An 18,689-nucleotide genomic window follows, 5' to 3' on the forward strand; every position below is an offset into this window, starting at 1 on the left:
ATCTACTCTACCGGAATGAGAGGCGCTGGTCTGGAGTGGTGCAATGCTCCTTGGCTCCACCGCCTGCTTTCCAGCAGGGTAACCAGTACAGGGCTTAAATCGATTTTAATGATCTTCTTTTTTCTTTCCAATATTTCCAGTTAACTCTGATACTTACGTGTAAACTCCAGTATAGCACCTTACAATAGCCAGTGTACATGGTATGCTGTGGCGTTTCCCCTTCTGCAGGGCACATCCATCTGCACTTGCACAACCTGGAGGTTTATTTGGGCTAGAACTGATCTGATGCAAATGTCACTGGCTAAGGTCTCAGTGTTCGGGTTTTTTTATTTGGTTGGTTTTCTCCCCCTCTTCTTTTTTACTTTATCACTTCAAAACTGCAGATCTTCACAAACTGTAAATCTCTACAAGAACATACAAATAAGTAAAGCTGTTCTTGTTGCTTATAGTAACAAAAGAAAATCCTATTCTCAGTGGAAAGAAGGTCATGATAAGCCACAATCAGGGTGAAGATAAAATTGGTTAACAAGACTCTTCATAGAGTAGAATGATAGTGATGAAGAAAATAATCTTCTTATGGAATACTCCGGGGTTTGTGTTGTGAGGGAAGGGTTGAGGCTTCTCCACTGTGTTTTACAGACTGTGCGTGTGGAATTCATCTCTCCCCTGTGCCACTTTGAGCCCCAGGAGCTGTGGAAGTGCCCTGTGAAGGGCTGCCGTGGGGTGTCTGATGGTCCCAGGAGCACTGTTCTCAGTACGAGGCACTTGATGCTGTCCTGTCCCAGGGGCAGCTCTGCAGTGTGCTCCAGCAGCCTTCACCTCTGCTTTTGCCCTTCAGCAGATGGAGGGATACCTCTGTGGTAATGAACAAAATGGCAAGTACTTCTGGAGCTGAAAGGAATTAATTGCTGGATTAAAATGGGATGAGTTCTCTGTATTAGGAAAACATATTTTTAGGAAAATATTAAATTACAGGAGCCTCTTAATAGACACAAAGGAGCTGGCGGAGCAGAAAGGTAACTTGAGATGTTTACATGGTTTTAGTAGCAGGGAAATTTGAGAATAGATTGTACTTCTAAACACTGCCAGGATGTGATTTACAGGTGTTCTGGTTTAGATGTGTAATGAACAATATGTTTTAAGTGCTGGAGCATCACTGTGGTGAAGACTGCTGTACTTCCCACGGGAGAAGAGCTCAGGTAAGCGATGTTCAGTTCCTGGGAGAGGGCTTCATTGTTCTTCCATCTGGCCAGAAATTTGGGGAAGAGAATGTTGCTTGTTCAGGCTTTAAGTGCAACATAAATGTAGCTAAATTTATTCTAGGACCCAAAATAGCCCAGCAGTGCATAAGTCGTGGTGCATTATGCTATGCAGATACTCTTTTATCTTCCCTTATAGATCCTCTGGTAGTCTGATAGGCGCCTGTACCTCCACAGTGTAAAGTGATCTGCTCCAGCAGAGCCATCATCTTGCTATTGTTCAGGAGATACATGGCCATCAGAAGGGCTCCACTAAGAGGCTTGAACCACAATGCAAATTTCACATTCCCACCTTCTGGGGAAGTATTTGGGCTTGTTTCAGGTCCTTATAATGCACATTACTATGGATCACTGGGTTTGAATGCTGTCCAAGCTGGTTATTCTATTTCCATCACTGGGATCACTCATTCTACCCCATTTCTCCTGTAGCTGCCTTATCAAGACAATACTCAGTTAAAACAGGAGGTCCTCACCATCATGGAGTGGTCTCTAGTTGGGGCTTGGGAAGAGGTTCTTTCCCAAGCATGAGGAAAATAAAAGAATTGCATCAACCTCTCCTGGACTGTGTTTTCTCCCTGTGCCCTCTCAGTGGCCCTTCAGCTGGAAAGAAAAACAAATCCAAAGGTCTGAGTGTGTTCAGTAGGAATTTGGGATGGAAATTTAACAGAAGCCAACATCCAATATTTTCCCCCAATTTATTTTTTCTTACAGTTTCCTGATTGGATTTGTTGTGGCTGCCACCTTTTTCAGCCTGAAAAATACTGATTTTTATTTATCCATTTATTTCCTCCCTTTTGTGGCTGCCCAACTCAGCATTAGCGTGGGTGCCTTGCCCTGCGGTGTCCTGGGGAAGCACCCACCTTTGCCACCAGCACCCTTCACCTTGCCCCGAAGCAGCAGACACTGATGTGGGTACCAGCAAAGCATAAAAGCTGTAACATGAGAAACCACCTGGCTGCTGCCACGTGTTAGGTAGTGACATAAGATATTCAGGTATAGCCTTTCATTAACAGCAGTTAATCAGTCCTTTGGGTATGAAAGTGGCAGCCTATCCAAAGTGCTGTCCCTAACTATTACTGCCTTCCTTCAACCTACCTTCTCCTGAAATTGTTACAGGTTCTTAACTCATCAGGCATTTGCACAATTAATTGTCAAATGTTCTTGGCAGAGCGAAAGAACAAAGAAAAGCCAAACCAATTTTTATTTAAAATTTGAATAGTTTTAAACTGGAATTAATTTGATTTCACATTCAGCTCCTGAGCTGGTGTCAGGACCTCAGAAATGCTGGCTTCTGCACCAGTTAGAACTAATCAGTGTCATTTAAAAAGGAATTTAGGATCTATCTAATTTGATATGCTTTCTACTAAATAATGCATGTTTCTGTCTCCACCCTCTCTCAGTGGTAGTCGAAGTCTCCTTGGTGCTGTAGATGGATTTGTTTTAAGCCAGGCTAAAACTTTGCAGGCTCTTCCTGCAGTCAGCAAGGCATCGTTACAGCGATAAAAAGGAATGTTAGAGTGGGAGCAAAACCCCTCTTCTTTCTTGAGGAATGATCACAAAACCTTGGATGACTCCGTTTTCTTTGTTTCTGTTTTACGCTTCATATAACTCGCTCCGTAAGCCTGACTGATGTTTTACAGCATCTCTCTGCAGAGCGTTGTGGCTGTGGGAGCTGAGCTGGTGGCTCCACGTCCCAGGGGGTCAGAACTGGGGGTCTGGGCTGTGGGAGCCATGGAGGAGAGAGGAGTTCACTGGAGCTGGGGCAGGCATGGCTGGTGAGCTGTGGCAGCGCGGGAACGGGGTCCTCTTCATCAGCAGGGGAAATGGGCCCAGGAAAGGCTCTGCTGGTGGGTTCACTCCAGGGGTGGTTGGAGAGTTCAAACTGCTGCTTATTGCCCTCCTTGAAGGGAGGTGCAAGACAGTGGTTGTGCTTTAGGAAGGGCTTGTGCTGGAACCTTTCTGTATTGATGAGTTGCCACCACCACGATACAGTAAATTCAGAGATGGAGAGGCTTCCGCTTGCCTTGTTTCAGGAGATGCCGTGTGTTAAACAGCAGTTCTTCGCAGCGGGACATTAAAGGTTCTGCAGTGCTCTGGGTGCAGCAGAGATGGAGGTGCTGAAGGGAGGGGTGGGGGTTCAGACTTCTGCAGGGAATGGCTTTTACGGGCTGTCTCAGTGGGACCACAGGCCTGGTGCTCTCCCGTCTTACACCAGGTAGAGAGTTTCTGTGTGGGAGCTGTGGATGTGAACATCGGGAGGCTCACGCAGGGTCAGGTACTTGCTCAGCAGGTGATGTTGGCTGCTCGATATGCTCCAAAATGGAATTTAGCAAAACCAGGATCCTCTGTCACTGCAACTGCTCAACAGAAGGCTGAGCTGCAGGGCTGCTGAGCAGGCGTCTGACTTAGAGACGTCTTCTCCAGTGCCAGAACGGTGCCTGAGCCATCAGACAAATTTGCTGGAATTGTTCTATCTTACAGTATTGGTGAAGTCTGTGATTCCCTGCGAGGCTGATGGAAGCCACATGGAGCCTCTCACCTACATTGTCATTACCTAATCATCTCTTTCAGTGTATCACAAAAGATCACCTTCTACACCTTTCAAAAGCTCATGTGCAAATTAAAACCCACCTTCCTCTTGAACAAGTGCTGCATACGTACATCTGCACAACACAGCGTCTCACAGCTGAGCAGGGCGCAGGCATTCTACATTTGGGGTTTCTTTCACAACATCCAGGCTGCAGTCTCTTGTGTTTAGGAGATGGACTTGGAAGTGGAGAAGAGGAGGGATGGGAACCAAATGACATACAGGTTAGGAAAAAAAGTACTATAAGGGGGGAAACAAGGGGGATGTGTTACCAGTCAAGATGGTAATCTGGCAATTAGGTGGCCCTGCACAAGTCCCAGGAAAAGAAGCCATTAAGGAAAATGGACCTGCCAACAAGTGGAGAGAGATGTGATTGAGGAGGAAACTGCTGGTGCTGCTCTATAAAACTAGGGCTTTGAAGGAAGCTAGTGTTGGGTGGAAAGTCCAAAGTTACTAAAAAGGAAGGGAAGAGGAAGTTGCAGAGCTTTGCAGAAGACAAAAAGCTCTGCAGGAACCTGATTGCTGATGCTGACACAGCAGGAGCCTTGCTCAGGTAAGTGAAGGCAGGAAAGGCAACTCCTCCCCACACAAGAACGAGCCCCTTTGGCTGGGAAAGCTTCCCCCAGCAGTGGGGCTGTGATGCTCATCACGTCGTGGTTGGTCTCTTGCAGCTTTTTGAAGCTCTTCCATCACAAAAATCCATCTGTATCAGATGGAGAGGGGTCCTGTCTCACTGGTTGCAGGTCTTAGTCCAAACCCCAGTGGGCGAGAGAAAAGCTTGTCCAATGAACTTGCCGGGCCCTGGCTGTGTGATCCCACAGATGAAGGCTCAGTCCTTCCTCGAGCACGGAATGCGTCTGCTGGTGTTGCAGGGTGACAGTGGATGGCCCCATCCCACAGCAGATGACTGTGGGCAGGCAGCAGAGACCTGTGTGTAAAGCAGAGCTCACAGCTCTCTGGTGTGCAAGGGCTTGTGCCCACCCTTGCAGCATCTCCTGGCTCCTGTTCATCCTCTTTGCTCTTACACAGGCAGCCTCTGCCCCTGCAACCCCCTGAAACCTGCAACAAGCTGCACAAACCGCCAGAGAGAGAAGACCTTATCACTGTGGGATTGGCAGGTTTCACTGATCTGCTTAAAATGCAACTGCATATAGGAATACAGGAGCCCCGGGAAGGTGGTGATGGGAGCTGCGATGTTATCTCCAAGCAGCACAGACCATAGATTAGCACACATCAAATGCTAAATTTTGGGCTTCTGATTTCACGAGGTCAGGTAAGGAATCAATCTAAATGAATGGTTTTGTCCTCCTGGGTGAAGTACAATATGGCACATAGTGCAATACCTGCTCTTTCACAGTGGGCTTAATCAGACCTTGCCTTGGTGCCACAGGGCACCAAGCGGGAGCTCAAGGGTTTGTTCTGCAGGATATGGGTGCTTCGGCCCTCTCCTCATCCCTGCGCTGGGAGTGGGGAAAGGACTTGTCCCCACTGTGCTGATGGGGCTGCTGACGCTGGTACTCTGCCAGGCTGGGATCCATCCTACAGGTGTCCATCTGTCCATCCCACGTGCTCCACCATGGACATCTGTCCTGCTTGTTGTGCCTTGGAACCTGGATGTGAACACCGCCACCATCTCAGCACAGGGCGCTGCCGGCTGGTGAGGAACCCCCCAGCCCTCTGGGTGGGTGAGAAATGTCTGTGGAAAGGTTTCATGTTCTTTCTTGATAGTTCTGGGATGAGGAGGAAAACAACTGTGCGAATTTTTTAAGGGAAAAGTGTCTCCTTCTTGCTATGGGATTCTGCAGCCTCTCAGGAAATGTTTATTCTGGTGAATGTCTGTGATCAAATGAAGTGGTTGGAGCTGGGTCACTAACAAAAACCCAGATATTTGCATTTCTGTTTCAAACTGTGTTCAAAGCACCAGGCGTGAGAGGTGGCACTTGGTGGGCAATTACTGTTGCATTGCTTGGTACGTGACTCAGGTCTGTCTGATGTCTGATCATGCCAGATCTCCAAAGAGGCACAGCACTCACCTGGGGATGGGTGTTTAAAAGTGCATCATCCAATTCAAGTACAAAGCAGATGAATGGCCTTATAAATATGATCAGTCATTTGTGTGCTTAAGTCAAGCATTGCCTCTTTGAAAATCCAAATACCTGTTCATCTTCAATCAGAGCTGTCAGCTCCTGTTCTCTTCCTAATTTATTTATTTTTAATATCTAGCTGCTAGTGTGGCTGCACTCCCCCCTGAAATGCCAGGGAAAAACATGTGCCACCTCGCTGGTGAGAATGCTGTGGGGAAGCAACGTGATTTGTGTTTGTGTGCGAGCGGTGACAAAATTGAAGTGTAAATAAGGGCTCGGGCTGTATAAATCTGACACTGGGCTAGGTGCTGCTGGGTGGTAAATCCATGTGTCCCAGAGAGAGGAGGTGGCAGGAGGCTGTCTTGGTTCCCGCTTGCTGCAGCGTGGAGTCGGTGGGTGAAGAAGGAAGCAGTGAACACGCAAACCTCCCTGGGCGAGAGCTTTGCCTCTTGCAATTGCGGTGTCTGCACCGCACCGGGATTGAGCCACTGTGCTTCGGGGCATGCTGCCCAATGGGATGGTCCCTCTTGTCCCCCAGAACGGGCTTCCTTTCTCTGCTGGCACTGGGAAAGGTGCTAAAATTGCCCCAAGGAGACCTGTGATAGGGTCCATCGCCCTAGGAAATACACCTAAGCCTCATTCCAGCTCACAGTGTTGCTGTGCCACAGGCCATATGCTGGGGGAATGGGCTCACAGGGAGGAAGGAAGGGCTCCTGTCCCAGTGGCCCCCAGCTCCCTCAACAGCTGTATCTGGGGAGAAGCAGGTTTCAATCCAGGAAGGGATATTCTAGGGAAGCAGAGGGGCTGGCTTTGAGAAGGAGAGGTCAAGTGCTGGGAAGAGGTTTGGCCTCAGCGCTGCTGAGCGCTGTTTCCAGAGAAAAAGTGTATTTATAGAACGGCTCAGAAATAGCAGTGTGCTGTATCTGCAGTGCTGCAGGCCCCTTGCTCCCTGCCAGGGCATTTGGCGTGGCTTGGCCATTTAAAGTATTTCAGGCATGGCACAACATCAGCTGCCATCAAAGCTTGCACGGAGGAGCAAGAAGAACCTGGGCACAGCAGCAGCCCTGAGCTCTCTGCCCAGAACTGCACATAAGCTGTGCCATCCTTCCCCTAACTGTTTACTTTCTGACAGTGTTTGCAAGCACTGCAGTCTATTATTAGTATCTTTAACTTATTTATGTTTGGAGTGCAAGTAGTTTAGAGAGAAAAGATAGTTCAATTCTTCTTAATCCCTCTATTCCCACCCTCAAGCCTGGCTTTCCCGTGGGAGCTGCAGCTCAGCCGTTTCGAGTTCCCCCTGCACAAAGCTGCATAAGGGATAGGGGGAAGACAAGTCCCCACGTTGCTGCCCACACACAGCCCTTCCCTGGTCCACAGCTGAGAAGCTGCTGCTTCCCGTTCAATTCCTGCCTGCCCCAGTGCCCCGCGGCCCTCCATTGCCATGCTCATGTGGCCCCAAGGCCACAGCTTCTGCTGGGGCTGCTTCTGTGTAAAGAAATGAACAGAAATAGTGCCGAGGCTTGATGCTCAGCTGAGGAGTGTCTCCAGCCCAGGAGCTTCCACACACCCTGCAGCTCTCCCCACTCCCAAGCTGTGCAGGGAGCTGGGGCAGGGTGCGGCAGAGCCTGGAAACTCTGCCCGGGACTTTGAAAGTGTCAGTGATTTATTTAGTTTGTGTTTTTTTAATCTCTATCCACGTTGGGAACTCAGCGGGATCCCCTCTGCCCAGCCCGTTGCTCGCAGGGCTGTGATGAGGCTGCACATTCGGCACTGCCTCTGCCCAGCTCCCCTCTCCCAGAGGCGGAAACATCCCTGCTCCGTGTGCCCCTGGGCGGTGGGAGCAAGAAGGGGCAAACCTCACATTTTTCCGTATGTCACAAAGTGATTCTTACCCTGCTGAAGTCCAGCAGGGATACAGCCAGGGAAAGGTCCCTCATGCTCCCTGGGAAGTCCCACGTGTGTTTGGGCTGGCTGTGAGCTTTTGGAAAGGGCTGGTGTGCTCAGGCTCTGTGTCAGGGCTTGGAGCTTTTGGCCCTGCTGAGAAATTAAAGCTGGTGACAGGAATCTCCTTTTGGGGGTAATGTTTATGGATTTCCTATTCACATAAAGCTAATGGAGTAACATGAAGTAATTCAGTGTCATTCAACTTAGCTTGCAGTACAAAGAAAAGGGTGTAAAATCCACAATCTTGCATTTGCCTTGAGCTAAGACCCCCTCCTCGCCCCCCACCCCCAGGCTCCTGCCTATCCTAGGGCCCTCCCAGGCACCCACAGCCACCAGGAACACATGGGGCTGTTTCCTCTGTGTTTTGGGTCACTCATGGGCACCAATGGGTGCAGGAGGGGAAAGAGAAGTGCTGTGCCTGCTTTCTCTGCAGATGAAGTCATGGTTTGGTGGACTTGCAGGAGACTTTGCAGCACTTATATAATGGGGAAAGTGGAAAAAAGAAGCTGGACAGGAAAGCAGCTCTGCTGCTGCCCCTGGAGCTAATACCCATGGTTGTGCCTTTTGGCCCCCTCTGTATGCTGCTAAATACCAGGGGGGCTTTATGAAGCCTAAAGGGGAGGACCCCACAGTGCTGCTCTGCAAGCCCACAGCATGATGCAGACACAGATAGCAAAGGAAATATTCCCATCGATTTCAAGAGGCCCAATCAAGGCTAAAAACCATATGCGTTGAGTTTTGTTCACTGTAGCATTGCATTGATTTGTCCTATACCAGCACCACTCTGTGTAGGAGCAGGACACATCCCACAGGGTCGCTTGCAAGATCAGATCTATACTGTGCACAGTTAGGTAGGAACTATCTGTGAAATCTGCTGCCTAAAGGACAGCTGGCTTTGCCACTATATGTTCTTTCCTAATAAAAACCCTTCCCAGCAGCAGCTACTGCAAACTTAATTTGATATATATAATTTCAGGAGTGGGGGGCTGCAGTACAACCAGAGCTCAGGAGCTTTTGGAAGCTTTTAAATAGCTATGCTTAACAGTGATTAAAATATAACCCTGTCTCCTTCCCTCAGGTGAGGGTTGGGCCTTTCTTTGCCCCCAGAGCACTGCCAGGGCTCATGTGCAGGTGGAGGAGGGCACCAATCTCTGCGGATACAGAGAGCTGATGAGATGAAATGGAAATTGGGGTATCCTCAGTAAGAGCAGGGGGCTCAGCTTTGCTTTCCTGCAGGAAAAGGCCACCAAATCCTCTCTGTAGGATCCAGGTGGAAACAAGCTGCATTGTTTTCCCATGAGACAGGCAAGCAGGACCAAGGGCCAGATGTGGCCTGTGGTTGACTGAGCTTAACTTACCCCATGGTAAACCCCTGCTGACTTGCTCCTGTGATCTTGGACTTCATAGGAAGACACTAATATGAGCTGTTAGCATGAAGCAGCAACCAGAGGTTTGTCTCATCTTAAGACAGTTTGTTTCCATTTCTTAAGCCAAACAACTAAACCACAGCAAAGGTAACACCCCCTGCATGGGGGGTTGCCTGAGAAAGTGGGGTAGTTGAGCTTTTCATGGTCTCTTTAATTTATTTGTTGGTGGTGTGTGTGTGGAGTCCTTACATCATGCATGCTCTTCTCTGGTTTAACCAGCTCTTTCTCACAGTAATACCTACCACTGCTTCTCTGGAAGAAGCAGAGATGTGTTCATGTGATTAATGTGACCAGTGGTTTGGTGTTACAGGGGCCAGAGATTTTGCCCCATTGCATCATTGTGGTATTTCTCTTTCACATGCTCTTTGGAGAGGTAAATGCTAGAAGCCAAAACCAAACTGTAAAGCTCACTTTTAAAAACAACGTGAAGAATAAATGATCCTGACCCAAAAGCTAGCTCACTCTGGGCACGTCCCTCTTGGTTTTCAGCCAGACAAACCAGGCTTTACGGGGCTGCATCCCAGGTTGGAGGCCAACCGAGGCCTTCGTGCCTAACTGAGCACCGAGTTACCCTCTGCGCTCATAGGGATGTTCAAGCAAAGCAAGTGACCGAGGGAGGTACCGAGGCAATGGCTGCATGAGTGGGTAGAGCCTCCATCTGCCACTGTGGTGAGAGCAGGAGGTGCAGGGGTGGGATGTGTGTTAGGGCTAATATGTCAGGGTGTTATTGCAGACAGCAACCTCACCATCTTTCCACCTCTGTGTCCCCTGCATCTCTGGGAGCTGCTCCTGTCCCAGGCTGCCCTGGTGCTGCCCTGTTCTGTCTGTGCTGGGGCAGCAACACAGCGAGGGGCAGTGGCAATGAGGAGGGGGTCCATGGAAAAAATCACAGATAAATAGCTGATGGTGGAAAAACCCTCGGTGCAAGGGGATGGGGAGGAGCCTGGGCTCACGAGTGCTGCTCTGCACTGTCTCCAGAGCTACACACTGTGCTTTGCACTGGGGCAGTGCTCAGAACTGGTCCCTGGCTCTACCACCATCCCAGCCTGACCCATCATACCATCTCACAGCCTTCTCCTTTCTCCCCTGCCTGTGACCGCCCCTCCTCTGAGATTTCCATCCCTCTTCGTCGAACCACCCCAGTGCAGCCGCAAGCAAAAGCATCCCTGGACGGTGGCTGAGCAGGCCCTGGGCTGCCCTGGGGCAGACCTGCATTTGCTTCTGATCCTTCAGAAGCCTCCCAGTTGCTCCCTGCACCTCCTTGACTCTTTGTCTTTGTGGTGCACAGGCGATGTCCTGGGCAGGGGCACATGGTGCCAGCACTGGCTCCTTGCTGCCTTCCCTCCTCCTCCAGAACACAGAAGCAAGGTGTGGGAAGGCAGAAATATGGATGTGGTGTGAGTGTGTCCCAGCTCCTTTCTTCCACTTTCTGACCTGGGTCAATCAAGGCCACTGGGCCACGGCTGGGTTTCCAGCCAGACTCAAGGCTGAGCCAGAGCTCCATCACAAAGCCTGTGTCCCCACACCTCCTCTTTAATATTTATGTTCTGGCTGCAGAGGTCAAAAATACTTTCAATCAATAAAATAGTTTGACAAAATCAATCAATAGAACATTATAAACAGTGCTGAAAGATGGAGGAGAGATCCTTTGGCTGTAAAACACTGCTGCTGTGCAAAGCTTCTCTGGATGAGGCGCTCGAATTGCTGCTGGTTTCCAAAATCCGCCTGTTCCCATGGGGTGTGAAACAGGAGCATTTAACATCTGCAGCTGCTGGGGTGGGACATGTAGGACTGAAATGGCATCAGTGGGGCATCTGGGCTCTCCTCTAAAAACCAAAACCCCTGGTGTTGGTCTAGAACAACGGCAGAGGCTGCGCAGAGGCTCATGGTCTCCACAGTGTCCCGGCACACCTTGCCACTCTCCTGCCTGTGTGGCTGGGGTGGGGAGGGCAGTGCAGAGGTTGCTGGTGGTGGTCTGAGGGTTAGTGCTGCTCGGCCACAAGGGAGAGGTGCTGAGGTGCCAGGCGGGAGCACAGTGTCAAGAGGTGCAGCCAGGTTACTGTGAGGATGGGCAGCAAAGCCAGCCTGATGCCTTATTGAGTGCTGAGAGCTGCAGACAACCCATGTGTCTCATGGGAAGAGCTCAAAGACATTCCTTGGGGTCTAGATAACCTTTCCATCCATTTAATCCCAAGAAAGTGGCCAACGAAAACTTGCAGTGCGAAAGCAGAGCATCACTGAATCATAGAATAGTTAGGGTTGGAAAGGACCTTAACATCATCTAGTTCCAACCCCCCTGCCATGGGCAGGGACACCTCGCACTAAACCTTGTCACCCAAGACTCCATCCAACCTGGCCTTGAACACTGCCAGGGATGGAGCATTCACAACTTCCTTGGGCAACCCATTCCAGTGCTTCACCACCCTCACTGTAAAGAACTTCTTCCTTATATCTAACCTGAACTTCCCCTGTTTAAGTTTGAACCCATCCCCCCTTGTCCAATTGCTACAGTCCTTGATGGAAGTCCCTCCCCAGCATCCTTATAGGCCCCCTTCAGATACTGGAAGGCTGCTATGAGGTCACCACGCAGCTTCTCTTCTCCAGGCTGAACAGCCCCAACTCTCTCAGCCTGTCCTTATACGGGAGGTGCTCCAGCCCCCTTATCATCCTCGTGGCCCTCCTCTGGACTTGCTCCAACAGCTCCATGTCCTTGTTATGTTGAGGACACCAGAACTGTACACAGTACTCCAAGTGGGGTCTCACAAGAGCAGAGTAGAGGGGCAGGATCACCTCCTTCGACCTGCTGGTCATGCTTCTTTTGATGCAGCCCAGGATACGGTTGGCTTTCTGGGCTGCAAGCGCACACTGCCGGCTCATGTTAAGCTTCTCGTCAACCAACACCCCCAAGTCCTTCTCTGCAGGGCTGCTCTGAATCTCTTCTCTGCCCAGCCTGTAGCAGTGCCTGGGATTGCCCCGACCCAGGTGTAGGACCTTGCACTTGGCTTGGTTGAACTTCATGAGGTTGGCACTGGCCACCTCACAAGCGTGTCAGGGTCCCTCTAGATGGCATCCCTTCCCTCCAGCGTATCAACCGAACCACACAGCTTGGTGTTGTCGGCAAACTTGCTGAGGGCGCACTCAATCCCACTATCTGCCTGGCCTGTCTTTCTTAAAGAGCCTATAACCTTCCACTTCAACACTCCAGTCATAGGAGCCATCCCACCATGTTTCTGCGATGCCCATGATATCATATACCTGTAGCTGTGTACGCATCTCTAATTCCTCTTGTTTATTCCCCATACTAAGGGTGTTTGTATAGAGGCATCTGAGCTGAGCTCCAAATGAAGCCGACTCAACGGCTGGAACGGCTGAAATACCTCTGCATCGCTCCGAGCATTTATTACAGGTACTGGCAACTGACTGGGAATGTCGGGATGGATTGATGCCCCCCTCCCCCAACACATCTAGTTTAAAGCTGCCCTGACTAGCCTGGCAAGCCTCCTACCAAAGCAGCTCTGCCCCTTGTCAGACCAGATCCACCAGCCTCCAGTAGACCTGGCCTCCCAAATCGAGTCCCATGTTCTAAACAACCAAACCCCTGACCATGGCACCACTGTTCTAGCCATTTATTAACCTGCCAAATCTGCCTGGCCTTTTCAAGGTACTCCCCTTTGACCTGGGGGATCAGTGAAAAAGCTATCTGAGCCCCAGAGCCCCCAACTACCTGTCCCAGGGCTCTGTAGTCCTTCTTAATGATTCCCAGGCTGCTGCAGTCAGTATCACTAGCACCCACACGGCCCACAAGAAGTGGGTAATAGTCAACGGGATTTACTAGACCAGGCAGCCTCTCAGAAACATCCCTGATCTGAGCCCCTGGCAGGCAACACACCTCCCTCGAGACTGGATCAGGCCGGCAGATGGGTGCCTCTGTGCCCTTCAAAGTAGAGTCCCCTACTACTACGACCTGCCGCTTTTTCTGGAGGCACTAGCAGTGACCCTCTTTACTGGTGCATCAGCTGGTTGTTCATTTGGTGCAGTGTGCATTTCCTCCCTAGCCCCCTGCAGTTCTGGGTGGGGACATCGGGTTTTGGAGGAAGCCCCTTGCTTTTAATTGTCCTCCGTTTTTTTGATGGTGTTTTTTTTTTTCTTTTGTTACTAGCTCCCAGCTCCCTGGATTACTGCCCTCCTCCTTTCCTGTGTGTGCTGTGATGGACGCTTGCGGCCCTGCAGAGCTTGCGCCTGGAGCAAGCCGTCCAGTTCCCTCTCAGCTTCCCTGACATCTTCCAGCCTCCTGACAGCGTCCCGCAGCTCAGCCCCTGCTGCAGGAGCGCCTCCACCAGGGCACGGAGCGCAGCCCTGCCCATTGCCCACCCTCCCCTCAAGAGACCAGCGGAGGCACTTCCTACACCCCGAGCTCTGCGCTGCAGCCTCCCCTCCCACCGGCTCTGTCTGGTGCCGCCGCTGCCACCGCCGGGGCAGCCAGAGCAGAGCTCCCACAGCGGGCCCTGAGCCGAGCGCTCCCCGTCCCCCCGCCCGCGCCACCTGCCGCGCCCCGCGCTGCTCCCGCGCTCCCCGGGGCGGGTTCTCTCCGCTCGGGCGGTGCCTCCTCCCGGCACCGCCCCCGGTGAGTCCCTCCCGGCTCCTGGGCAAGTATCGTCGAGGGCTCGAGGCTCCCTCGGTGGCTGTCGCCGCTCAGAGTGGAGGCTCCTGGACGCTGCGTTTCCCCTCGCGCCGGTGTTGCAGGCTCCTCTCTGGAGCCGCTCACCTCGGCAAGTGTCAGAGCGCTCCGCATAGTCTGTGTTACTGCTGCAGCCACACGTGTTATTTTTCTCTTGCTCAGTTAAAGCCCAGGAAATGTAAACTGTGACAGTTCTGCAGATACCACAGATCGCTTCCTTGGCAAAGGCAATTGTTACACGTGTGTGTTTTGCTGTAGGCTGCAGCTGTAGGTGTGAACCGGCGGGGACGCCTCGGGGTGAAGGTGCGTGCATGGTGGCTTGTGTGAAAGAACAGGCGCTGTGCTCTTGCCCAAAGCTTAAACCTCATGGTGCTATCTGCTCTTGGAGGGTAGAGGACTTAATTCAGCAGCTCACATCCTGGCACCAGGGAAGTGAGGTCCAGAGCTGTGTGTTAGGCAGGGGAGGGGGGGAGCTGGGGATGTGGATTTGCAGACCCTGGGACTGGCAAGTGAACAGGTAAAACAGAAAAACCAAGTAACTGCTGTACCTGAGATGGGTGCTGGGTGGGCCGCAGTGAGCAACAGCTCGACTGTAGAGCCACCATCACCCTCAGGTGAGTTCCATGTGGGTTGTTCCTCTCAGTAATTACTGACTTGGGAGCATAATCCACATCTCCTCATTGCTTCAATCCCATGTGCTGCTAGGGGTCCATGGGTCAATCTACCCAGAGCGTGTCCAGAAAACCAGCTGGACATTGCAAAAGACTCAGGACAGTGAGAAGAACCAGGGCTGGGCTCTCCCACCCCACCAAGTCCCAGGTTAACGTGTTGGGTATGCTTAACCTTACTGTTAGCAGGTTACGGTGGGGGGCAGCTGCTGCCCTTGGGTGGCCCCATGCCGTTGCTGCCCTGCTCCCTCTGGGCTGGGCTGTGGGCTACTGGGGTAGAGGGAAGCTCCTCTGTCTTGCTTTATTCCCTTTGCTCTGACAAATGAAAGTCTATGCTGGTTCCTCCCTGTCTGATGGGACTGAGCAGCAGTTGTGTGGCCCTGGGAGCAGTGTAGCCATCTGGGTTGCTTGGTCCTCAGAGTCGCGCTGGTGTGAATGGCTCCACTGCTGCCTGGTTTCAGGCCAGAGAAGCGTTAGTTTCATTACAGCTGGCACACTACTTGCAGAAAGCTTCTTTTTATGAGGAGCATCTCTTTTCCAAAATAAAAAAGAAAAAGCGGAAGAGGCAGATGGGGTGAGCAGGGACCCTTGTCATTGTTACACATAGGCGAGTTTCACAAAATAGTCTTTTGGAAAGACAGGGAAGGGGGAAACACGGGAACATACACCTAATCTGGCACTTTTTAATTTTTTGTAAGCCAGTGTGTTCATGCAGTGCATGAAATCCACATCAGCTGCTCCGTTAGCTCCTGGTGCCTGTGGAGATCCCCCAAGCACAGCATTTCCTTGGGTCTGTGCCGGAGTGCATCGTGCTGCGTGCCCTGTGCTGCTCACACACCAGTGAAGGGCCTGGAGAAGGCTGAATTGGAACTGGCGTTTTCTCTGGGAACTGCTAAAGTCTCTAGGCAGTGGGAGTGCCGCACCTTACTTAAGGTTCCCACTGGATTAAAGCTCCTGGTGTTAAATATATGTATTTATATTACCACTGCAGAGCTAACGGTGCTTGGATCTACAGGAGCATTGTAAATATGAGTCTTTCCCTGTCACCTGCACTCATCTTGATGATTAGAGCACTCGGTGGTACCTGGAGTATTTAACAGCATTTGGGCTCTGACTAATGGTTACAGAGGCACGTAAGATAGAAAGATCAGCAGCTCAGCTGTCTGATTAATATGTAAATGTACCCAGTTATGTGTGACTGTTGTTAATGAAGTAACTCACACTTCTGCCTCCATATATCAAAGGTGATTGATGGAAAAAGTACTTTAGGTGCCTGCTGGAAAGCGTAAAAGTTGTTTTTGTCTATATCTTTCCTTCAAAAAAAATCTGTAGACCCAGGGCTCAGATTTCCTAAGGGAGAAAAAACAGCCCAGCGAGTTTAATCTAAACTAATCCAAATTGTTGGCCACGCTCCTGCAGTATCTGTAAATTCTCAGATAGGAATAATCCATCAGGATCTTGTATAACAATCCACATGGTATCTTAAATAAACTTTCTCTTTGGCTGTAGCTTGCAGCTGACACCTACTGTAAATTATTTGATGATACTTTATATGAAGGGCTGTAGGCTGAAATGAGTGTTGTGGTGAAGGCAGGCGGCCCCAGCCCAGTGGAAGATGTGCCTGCGCTGCTGCTTGCAGCCCTGCTCCCCAACCTGCCTTTTGCTGGGCTACACTGAGCAGTGATGGACGGATGAAATGGAGATCCGCCTGCCCTTGGTGGGATTCCATTGCTCATTGGACTGTCTGTGTGCCTCCTGGTCGTGCAAGAAGCATTTGTGATCCAAGCACTAGCTGTTTCCCTCTCCCGGTGTTGCAGTATGTGGTTTGTGTTGGAGTTAAAGCCTTGTGGTGGTGTCTTTGTTGAGTTGGTATGGTTTGCTTTTTATTTTTTATTTTTAGGATTGTTTTTTCAGCTTTGAAAGTTTCCTGAGATTTCACTATTTGGGGACATTGAGCACTTGTCTGGTCTTCAAGTTCTACTGAACTGTATTAAAAGAGAAACTGTTAGGGAGTAGAGCAAGTTACCCAGAGAAGCTGTGGCTGCCGCATCCCCGGCAGTGTTCGAGGCCAGGTTGGACACAGGGGCTTGGAGCAACCTGCTCTGGTGGAAGGTGTCCCTGCCCGTGGCAGGGGGTTGGAACTGGATGAGCTTTAAGGTCCCTTCAACCCAAACCATTCTGTGATTTGTGCAATGCAAAGGGCTTCCCAGCTGGGGAACAAACACTGCCTGGGAGCTCAGACCTGCAGCACAGGGTGACGATGGCTGTGCCCAGAAGGGGCTGTTACCGTCTGCATGTACCCCATCCCCTGGCCAAGCATCCGGGGCAGTGGGTCAGGGGCTGCTTGTCCAGCCCACAGCTCTGTCATGTGCCTTTTCCTAGTGGGGAGGACAGTCCTGGAAACACCCCCGAGAACACCACCATGAGTCACATCAGGCTTTCATCCTGCCCCTAAAAACCACTGTGTATGTTTCAAGATCACTCTGCAAAGTAAAGACCATTACACTGGAACTGGTTGTGGGGCTGGGGGTGGCAGATTTGCAGCGGTAGTAAAATTTGGTGCAATGCTGCAAGCAAAGCATTGCAAAATGTCTGCTCCCCAGGACAGGAGCTGTAAAGTGCTCAATTGCTGCAAGATCTCACACAGATAACACGTACTACAGCATGTGGCTGTCAAAGGGGTTTAAAATATTCAAAACCTGGTATAGCTCCCCTTTGGTTCATTTTGCTTGCTCTCGCAGGAATTTTGGGAGCTCAGAGCACACATTATTATCGCTTCCTCCCCAGGCTGTGGGGACTCACAGCCTGTCCCCCCTGGCAAAGCCCTGTCCCAGCAGCTCTCCCTATAATGCATATTGTGTTGCTGTCTCCTGGTCGTGTTGTCTCGTAGCTTGCTGAGGCTATAATTGCTTTGTGCAAAATTTTTCATGCCTCCAGCCAGGTTGTTTTTAGTGTTGGTTTTAAATAGTCAGGGCTTTTCTTGGAGCAGGGCTTGGAGTGCTGTGAAGTTTCCTTCTTAGAGATATTTGCTGACATTCTCTCCATAAGCAGAAGCATTGTCTTGGTTGGTGCATGAAGGAAGGGGAGTGACACGGCAGCAAGGCGGCCAGTCCCAGTGCCACCAGCAACAACACAAACCACAGCCACGCAGCCACTGCGCTCAGGGCTGGTTTCAGCTCTGGAGAGGAGAATTTGGGACACAACTCCCCTTGTTTTGGCTCGCGGGAGAGCTGCACAACTGGTGCGAGGGCAGCAGGGTGACCCGCGGCTCCAGCCAGGGCAGCTCAGTGCTGGTGGGTGGCAGCCCCCAACCACCATTTGGACATTTCTCCCTAAATAAGCGCCATTGCTGGCTTATTTATTACCATTATCTTTACTGGCAATCATTCTCACAACTTTTTCCCCTAAATGCAGCAACCTGGACACACACTCTGGCATTTTAAGTGCTGGTTTCTTTTCTTTTTGTTCCTCCTCTGATGCAGGAGAATCAGCTCCTTGTAAGCACTGGCATAGATAATGGTTTATTGTATTCTGGATGACAAATTGGTTTAAGATAATTATTAGGCTGATGTTTAAAGCTTTCAATGCAAATCAGTGCAATTAAACATGAAACAATACTTCATAATTCATACAGGGAAAGATCTTTGTCTGCAGCTAATGTTTCAGAAGAAGATGTTATATGAGAATCATTCAGTTCCTGTTAAACCAGTGTCCACCTAATGGGTGCTGAACTGTAACAGTAACGCTATTGTTTCTCTCTTGATGTCTCCTAGGTTTTCCTGGTCATTCTCTTTTGCTCACTGTTTCTTTGGTAAAATACAGCTATTCCTGCAGGAATTCCCAGGCCTCTGTCAGGAATCCCATCCTCCCTAGGATGTGCTTTGCAGCATTGTGTGTGTACTAATGCCCCCACTGTGTAAGGAGAGGTGTTCCTGGCCAGCTGGAGAGACAAAGCCACCACGTGAGAGGGTCTCCAGCACTGACCCAAAATGCTGAGGGGCCGAGACACCCTTCTTCTGTTTCTCCATGACAGCAGGTGGCT

The 18,689-nt window shown here is 50.6% G+C and overlaps 1 protein-coding gene across 4 annotated transcripts in view; it reads left to right on the plus strand.

Annotated features, from left to right (window-relative positions):
* The window catches only part of STAG2 (stromal antigen 2), an 88,714-nt gene extending 83,231 nt beyond the window's left edge, over positions 1-5,483 (plus strand). For 2 of the 4 annotated variants that reach the window (XM_030497159.2, XM_030497161.2), the window contains one exon: positions 3,831-4,327. In XM_030497159.2, the coding sequence (XP_030353019.1) occupies positions 3,831-4,133 (303 nt within the window). In that variant the 3' untranslated portion in view covers positions 4,134-4,327. Of the gene's footprint in view, positions 1-3,830; positions 4,400-4,875 lie in introns of those variants that run through there. The other 2 variants (XR_003993102.2, XM_030497165.1) reach the window with 2 other exon arrangements.
* The last annotated feature ends 13,206 nt before the right edge of the window (positions 5,484-18,689 follow it).

The sequence above is a fragment of the Strigops habroptila genome, chromosome 9 (assembly GCF_004027225.2).
Source record: "Strigops habroptila isolate Jane chromosome 9, bStrHab1.2.pri, whole genome shotgun sequence".
Classification (NCBI taxonomy): domain Eukaryota; kingdom Metazoa; phylum Chordata; class Aves; order Psittaciformes; family Psittacidae; genus Strigops; species Strigops habroptila.